Below are 9060 nucleotides of genomic sequence, written 5' to 3'. Positions count from 1 at the left end.
AAGAGAAAATAATCTTGTTTCTTAGCTTAGTTATAATTTTAGTACTAACTCAGATTGAATATCATTAATGTATAAAAGTAAATAAACAATCTTGATTAATCTCTATCATATTTCTTGAAATATATTAATATTGTGAAAGAGAGCATTATCAAATTGCATTATCAGATAATATCATTAAAAATATATTAATATTGTGAATATCAATGTTGAAAAAATGTTGATACTTATACATTATAGTGATTTATAAATCATGATAGTTAAATATATATATATATATATATCATTCCTGACTTGATTACAACTTGTACAATAATTTTTGAAAACTCAAAATCAATTTTAATTATTAATAATTAAAAACTTAAACTTACAATTAACTAATATAAAAAGAAAAAAATCTACTTCTTCTCTTTCTCATTCTTCTTATCATTCTTCACAATTCACTTCTTATTCTTCTTCTTCTTCTTCTTCTTCTTCTTCTTCTTCTTCTTATCTGAGATGATAATCATCTCAAAATCTCTCTTCACTGCCTTCTCAGAGAAGAGTTCTCACTGCTTCTCTTCAGCCAGATCAATCTGTGTCTCAAAATCCTGCATTTTCTGATCTACTGCCTCGGGTTTCACCTCAGCAGCAAGCAGATTGACATGCTCAGAGAGCAGAGCTGTCTTCTCAATATTCTGAATCATGAAGTGTATTCAAGATCTGAACAAGGCCTCAATTCTCTTCTTCTCTGTCAGCTCCTGCTAATCAATTAGAGAACAGAATTATTATTAAAAATCATTATCTCTCAATAAAAAACTTATCAGTTTTGACTTCTTTATCTCTCACTTCAATACCTTCTCAATCTTCTTCTGTCATTACTTATTTACAGTAATACTCTTCTTCTTCCTCTCTCTCTTCATCTTAATCTCAAATCATTCTCAGAACTTCTTCTGATTTCATCACTACTATATAAGACTCTTCACTGTCTTTTTTTTCAATCTCTCACAGGCAGTGCTATTCACTTTATTTCTATACTTAGTTCAGTCTAAATCTATCAGAAGTATTACTTAAAATCATTATTATTCTACTCTCTTACAGAGTCTCTTCAAGGCATTATAACATATCTTGCAATCTGTCTTCTCACACTTGAACATCTTCTTCTTCTCTTTCTTTAATCTGTGACAGTGCTCACGTACCTTGATGATCCGCAGAACCACAGAATATTTGAAGAGAGATGACATGATTGATTTTAATAAGTGTTAAAAGAGAGATGAAGACAGGCAATGATATGATAATAATAATGATGATGATGATGATGATCATAATGATAATAATGATGATGATAATAATGATGATAATGATGATGAAAGAAGAAGTGCATCAGAATATATTATTGACTTATCAAATATAAAGAGACAAAGAAACTATTAACAGCTTTCAGAGATGTACAGAAATGACTACAGTGTTGTATAGCAATATTATCTTTATTCAATACATACACTATTGATATTCTTTGTATGCATTTATCATATAATCTATATCAGGAATACATGCAGAAAACAGATCTTTATTACTAGAGAGAATGATTACAGCAATTCTCTGTTTTTATATTATAAAGATAAGTTATTCTCATTTCTTTCTTCTCTCTTTTCTCTTCTTCTTCAATTCATCACTAAGTTCAAGCTGGTATGAAAACTATTAAAACACTCATAGAAACCCTCAAATTGAAGAGTATAAACTAATCAAATTTTAAATGCAGATGAATTAAATTAATTCAATAATACTAATTATTCATCTCTTTCTCAATAAAATAACAGTTATATCTTTCCCTCTCTCTCTCAAACAAAACATGACTCATGAAAAGTGAGTATCACATCAGGTCATAATGATCAACACAGTCTCAGCATGCAGAGCTGTATACACACAGCACATGCTGAACTGAGAGACTGTGTGAGTTGCAAATCAACAGCAGCATCTCAGAGAGAGCTGTGCAGTGTGAGAAAGCTGCAACTCTCAGTTACATGTGCAGAGAGTGAATCATCACAGTAAGTGTATATGCATTGTATGAAAGTAATACATTTTAATAATACTCAGTCTCTGATATCATGAAAATAGAGTCTCTTCATGAGATTTATTTTTATCAGAAGTCAGAGAATCTTATATTCTTCAAGATCATCTTCACACATCTTGTTTATGAAATCAATGAAAGAAATCATTGATTTCAGCATTCTACTCTTGATATCATTCAAGTGATAGCAGAGTTCATCCTGACCACACTTTTTAAGTGTATATTTTCTAATTATTCACATTTATACAGATATATACTGATTATTTATTAGATGATGTTAAGACAATAGCTCATTGCAGTCATGTTACTCTCACTGTGAGAGATACACAGTTGATGATGAACATTGTGAAGACTCTGAGAAGTGAGTATTTTAAAAGTACTGCAGTTCTGCAATCTTGATTTTTTTTGTTTTTATTTTTTATTTTTTTCTTTTTCTTTTCTTTTTTTTTAATGTGATTTTTTCTTATATTTGTTTTGTTTTTTTTTTTTATTTTTTTTGTATTTTATGTTTTTTTCATAATTAAAATTATATGAATTATGATCTGTGTTTAGAAAAGTAATAATATTTAATAACACTCTCTGTTGAATTTTCAACAAATGAGCATTATGTTATAATATTATGTAAGTGAGAAGTGATTTTATGATCTCATTTAATACCATTCTCAATAATGAGATTAGAATGAAAATGTGACTAAGAATTCAAATATATTCTTTATTCAGAACTAGATTTTTATTTGAAAAGTGAATCTGAGATCTTTAATATTTGAAATAACATGATTTGAGATCAATGTGATGAACACAAATCATGATCAGAAGTAATGCTTTTAGGTAACATGATAACTGTAAAGTTTAGTCCTGGTCTCAGACGCAGTCACACGGTCAGTCTACTCTTATCACATTTTTCAAATGAGATCATGATTTTCACTTCTCAATTTAAATTATTTTTATTGCTTTAAATGACTTTAAATCTTATTTGAGTGTTATCAAAAAGTGTTACTTTTTAAAAAATTAAAAATAGTCTAAAAAAAACCTTAAAATGTCTAAAAATAGTAACTTTATGCCAAGAATGAGACTAAATAGAATCAAATGAGATCACTTTCTCATTTTTTTCAAGTCATGATTTCATTTTAAGATCTGATATATAGTCACTTTACCTGTTTTTTTAATAGCCCTCAGCGGGATTCACGCCAAGAAATGTATGAGACCAGATCAAATGAGATCAAACGTGAAATTCATGGTCCCAGCGGTCAGTCTAGCTGTCAGAGATTATAGAAGAAGATAATGAGCTTGTGTAAGAGATTGAAGATATTCTTGATAAGAAATTATATGACAGTAACTGATAATATTTTGTGAAATAAGTCAGCTATAATTAACTGATCTGAACTCTGAGTTCTGTGTTATCTGAAACAGCAGCTCTTGACTGATAAGAACTGCTTCTGAAAGAGAGAGACTAATGTAACAGGCTGTACTTAATCAATTATATAGACTATTCTGTACACTTCATAGATTTCTATTGCCTCATTCTCAATTACTGACTCTTGACTGCTATGAATGTGTATATTCTGATCACTGATTCTCGGCTGCTATAAACATGTATATATTCTTCTATTCTGAAGCTTCACTGTGTACATCATCACATACATGTATAAATATTCACTTCAATCACTGATTCTTATACTTTCTCTTTCTTTTCCTTCTTTAATATTTTTCTCTTTGTTATATAAGATCTATATATTATATCAATCTATTCAGCGTAGACCTCTTACAAGTCATTTCTTTACTACAATCACTGCAACTTCATTCAGAAATATTCATTATAAACTGATTATAACTCTGAAGAAATTTCTTGACATCTGAAGTTATCAGAATACAGATAATAAAAGAAAAATAATCAGAAAATTACTACTGAGCTGATAAGTTACTCTATCAGATAATAATTTTTAATAATACTAACTTTCTAATTTGAAGAAAATTATATAAAAATAATCATATATCAGTACTCTGATTTCATAACTCTTATCTAATAACTTTTGTGAATAATTACTTTATATATGTATATCTCTGAATCTTTCTCTTCAATCAATTGAAAACTCTGAATTTCAAACACTTCTTTAAATACTTAATTCAAATCTTCATATTTCACATTAATTCTGTCTTCAGTTCAATCTTAAGATATACTACAAAGTTAATATACAATATCTAGAATCAGAGTTGAAGAATCATTGAAGAGTGTCTCTCACAGTAAATGTATGAACTAGTATAAATAATCTTGTATTTATGAGAGATATATGTTATTATATTAATGAGAACTGAACTTATTAAGAGATATTAATTGAATTTGAATCATTGATCAGTAGTTATACTGAGAATTATATAGTAGAGATATTAATGACTGTGATTAAAAATGATTATTAAGATATTAGTCTCAGTCTTCTTACAATTATAACTGACAATGCTGTGAATAACTACACTATGATAAAGAGCTTGAAGTAAAAATTGACTTTGTATTTCTGAAATGATAAACAAGATCATATCTTCTGTATTACTTATATGATTCAACTTGTGATGCAAAAACTGATAAAGAATCTTAATATCAAGATAAAGAATAATAAGATGACTGATTCTTGAGATGAGAATGAGATAAAAGTGATTACTTAAGTAACTTCTATATTTACTTTGTAAAAGATAATGTTTTTTAATAACACTTTTTAATATTACTTTTTAATAATGCTTTTTAATAATACTACTGTTAATTTTGAATAGATTAACTAATAATTTAAATATCACAGATTTGAAATATTATTAATATAATTTATATCTTCTCTAAACAATAATAATAATTTCATAATATTTAATAAATAAACAAATCAGTCATATCACTAGACTGACCGTGTGATCATGTCTGAAACTAGAATCAGATTTTTTGATAGTCTCATTATCAATTCTACTGATTTCATTACACGGTTTTAACATTAGATAGTTATTATTATTATTATTATTCTTCCATTATACTCATATGCAAGCGGAGCTTATGATGAGTCCTTGCGTGATGTTAAATACAGGTCAAGTGTTGATTATACAGGAGGAAATACAGGTGTTGAGACCATATCAAGATAACGAGAACATAGGAAATACAAAGAAGTGACAATTAGATACATGCGATAATAACTTCCCAGCCCAGGAACATAGAGCGATTTATTGAAGCGATTTGTACACCTCTGTATTTATTAGGAACCTGAGGTGCTTGAGTTCCGGATTTAATGTATCCCCTGCGGGTTTCGAACCCACACGCCTTGGTTTCCCACGCCAAGGCGCTACCAGGTGGCCGCATTAACCATTCAGCCACCGGGGCAACATTAGATAGTAGTCTCATACTGTTTCAGTGAGACTTACTGTCTACTCTTGTTACATTTTCCAAATAAGATCATGATTTTCACTTCTCAATTTAAATTATTTTTATTTCTTTAAATGACTTTAAATCTCATTTAAGTGTTATCAAAAAGTGTTACTTTTTAAAAAATTAAAAATAGTTTAAAAAAAACCTTAAAATGTCTAAAAATAGTAACTTTATACCAAGAATAAGACTAAATGAGATCAAATGAGATCACTTTCTTATTTTTTTCAAGTCATGGTTTCATTTTAAGATCTGATATATAGTCACTTTACATGTTTTTTTAATAGCCAGTCCCAGCGGGATTCATGCCAAGAAATGTATGAGATCAGACTAAATGAAATCAAATGTGAAATTCATAATCTCAGCAGCCAGTCTACACATCACTGAATATGATACAAAATGTTAGAATATAATGAAGATCAATATATAAGATAACTGTTTAAGCTCTTTGATTATATCAGATAATTGATCATTGAGTATAACACTCTGATTAAGAAAAGATTCAGATATTGAAACTTTCTAATATAAAGTGAATATAGTTGAAATATATAATTAATTTACTGTTTCAGTTTTATAAGATAATTGTGGCGGGCTGCGCCCGATCAATCATATAGACTATTCCATTACACTTCATAGATTCTTCCATTCCCGATCGCCGATCCGCGGCCGCTACGAACGCGCGTAGTGTACGCTCCGATCCTCGGCCATTCCTGATCGCCGATCCTCGGCCGCTATGAACGTGTGTAGCATACACTCCGATTCTCAGCCATTCCTGATCACCAATCCTCAGCTGCTATGAATGCATGTATATTCTTCCGCCCTGAAGCTCCACTGTGTACACCACCACATATGTGTATAAATATCCATCTCAATCACTGATTCTTGCACTTTCTCTTTCTTTCCTTCTCTAACATTTTTATCTTTGTTATATAAGACCTATCAATATTATACTGATCTAATCAGTGTAGGCCTCTTACACTATAAAAACATTCATTGTCTTCTTATTAGGAAACAATTATTCAGCATTATCTCCTCATTAGAAATGATTATTCATTGAGAGATATCTGAATGTGTAATGATGTGTAAGAAAGAGAAACAGTCACACAGTTAAGTGAACACTGAGTTTTCAGATAGCAGCTTGCTCGCCAGTCACTCTGGCCCTGCAACAAGATCTTACAAAGAGAATAAGATCTTATAAAAGAGAATGTCAGTGAAAGACCTGAGAGTTCTGACACTCAGACATATGAGAATATGATTACACTTCTTCAGATTCCATAGATATCATACATCTGACAATCGATATAATCATGTCTAATGATAATATGAAACCCTTGAATATGAGCATAGATGCAGTGCCACAGTGACTTCAAGTAATGTTGAAATTACAACAGCAACAGATAGCAGACATGCATATAACTCAATAACATCAATATGAAGAGATTCAACAATTATTACAATAAGAAACTCATGCAATTTCAGCATCTACAGAATTGAATATAAATGTGCTGAAAGAATGCTTAGATGCTTCTGCATATTTCAATGCTTCTGATCTCACTCTCTACTCATCATGAAGAATGAAAATACTTGTGAAACTGAGTGTAGATGAAGAGTTCATCAGTTCATTAATCAATCAAGATTGATATATCAATGAATGATTGAAGGATTGCATGAAACAGAAGTTTCATTTATAAATGAAAGCATGTGAATCAGTATTGCAAATGTCTGACAACATTATAAAATATCTTGATATTCTGTTCTGAGATACTGCCATGCAACAGAAAGTATTAGATTGATTACAGAGTGTCTGACAGAGGAACACTTCTCTTACAACATTCATCTCTGACTTCAACACCAAGATTCTAGAAGCAGGTGATCAGTCTTGAGAGGATTGAATAAAGATTAGCATGCTTAAGAAGATATTGACTTTTGAACTCTTACAGACTCTTGTAAGTGCAGATGAAGACTCAACTTATGAAGACTTCTGCACACAGCTCTGAACAATGAATGACTGTCTTATCAAGCTCAAGAATATACAGAACAGTGACAGAAGATGTTACACTTCAGTGACTCATACACTCACACTGAGAAATAACAATGATGCAGATGCCATGAATTGAGTAGACTTGAATATCTATACATAAGCAAGGGTCTTCACTATCTGAACAGGCTTCTGAGTCCCTGAGATCACTTCTGAAGAAGTTGCTGATTGATGTCAATGTAGAGTGTGCATCAACTGTAACTGATCAGGACAAATTGCTTTCAACTGTCAATTGACCTATGTGTCTTCTTGTTCAAAGAATGAATCAGCGCCTGTCTGCATCAACCACATTGCATTAGAGAAAGATTCAGAGAATAACTATAAGAATGCTCTAATGAAACAGAGAAAAGATTAGCTTCTGTTCAAATTTGCAAACAGAAGCTTGAAGAGGTCAGATGACAATGATTTGAAGAGAAGATGACAATGAATGTGATTCTTGTATCTACTGTGATTAATAACATGTATAATATGAAGGTCATGATAGACAGTGATCTATGCCACTATGTAATGATAAAATCTTCAGTTGTAAGATATCATAACCTTCAGTGTATCCCTCTATCAAAACCCTGACTCCTCACAGGATTTGATGATTCAAAAGACATTTGTACCTGTTACATGGTGAAGCTGACCATAGATGTAGAAGAATATCAATGTGAAGATGCCTATGTGTATGAAGTTGATAATCTTGATTATGATCTTATGTTAGAACTTGTCTGACTATCTGAACAAGGCATCTTGTTGAATGCTTGAAACAGAAGCTTGATATTCCCTAACAAAGATAGAGTTCATGAAGATGACATTCACAAGATCATGAATCTGATATAGATCTCTGTTAACATGTACAAAATACTCTGAAAAAGAAGTCATCATCAAAATCATCAACAGAGTTGCTGATAGCAAGATCATATGTCAATCTATTCTGTCAGTCTGACTGATATCAAAAAGGCTCTAGAAAAGTTATTCCATGTTACAACAACAGATTCTTGTATAAAACTCTCTCAATAATATCATGAATATCTAGATATCTTCTGATAAGACAATATTACAAACATACTCTTCTTATAAGGTTCTGAAGTGAATCACAGTATCAAGTTAGAGAAAAAGAATGATAAGAACTCTGAATCATCATGAGACTCTCTTTATAACATATTCTGAGATGAACTTCTTCTTCTTTGAAAGACACTCAATGATCTGTTGAATAAAGAATTCATATATATTAGCAACTCTTTCACTGCAGCCTCTATCCTCTTTGCAAAGAAATCAGATAAAGAACTTCAATTCTGTGTGAACTACTGAGATCTGAACAGATTGACAAAGAAAGATTAATATCTCTTATCTCTCATCAATGAAACTCTAGCATGAATCAGATGAGCTCAATGATTTACAAAACTAGATATTGTCACTGTGTTTCATAAGATTTGTATCACTGAAGAAGATGAATGACTTACAGCATTTCAAACACATTATGATCTCTTTGAATGAATAGTCACACTCTTTGAACTGACTAATGCTCTCAGTATATTTCAGAAGTATATCAACTGAGTACTCTGAGATTTTCTTGATAAGTTTGCATCTGCTTAT

At 30.6% G+C, this 9060-nt stretch overlaps 1 protein-coding gene and 1 pseudogene across 2 annotated transcripts; both read right to left on the bottom strand.

Annotated features, from left to right (window-relative positions):
* Positions 1–545: 545 nt before the first annotated feature.
* BDCG_16961 (uncharacterized protein) lies at positions 546–1220 on the bottom strand (the record flags this gene model as incomplete). The annotated part of the gene is made up of 2 exons (XM_045426140.1): positions 546–674; positions 1176–1220. 2 exons carry the CDS (start codon positions 1218–1220, stop codon positions 546–548), a joined length of 174 nt encoding a protein of 57 aa, XP_045280923.1.
* Positions 1221–5310: 4090 nt separating this feature from the next.
* BDCG_16960 lies at positions 5311–5399 on the bottom strand (annotated as a pseudogene). Its single transcript has one exon. The product of its transcript is annotated as a tRNA-OTHER (tRNA).
* Positions 5400–9060: the final 3661 nt, after the last annotated feature.

The sequence above is a fragment of the Blastomyces dermatitidis genome (assembly GCF_000003525.1).
Source record: "Blastomyces dermatitidis ER-3 genomic scaffold supercont1.4, whole genome shotgun sequence".
NCBI classification, from domain to species: domain Eukaryota; kingdom Fungi; phylum Ascomycota; class Eurotiomycetes; order Onygenales; family Ajellomycetaceae; genus Blastomyces; species Blastomyces dermatitidis.
This window is presented reverse-complemented; position numbering and strand designations above follow the sequence as displayed.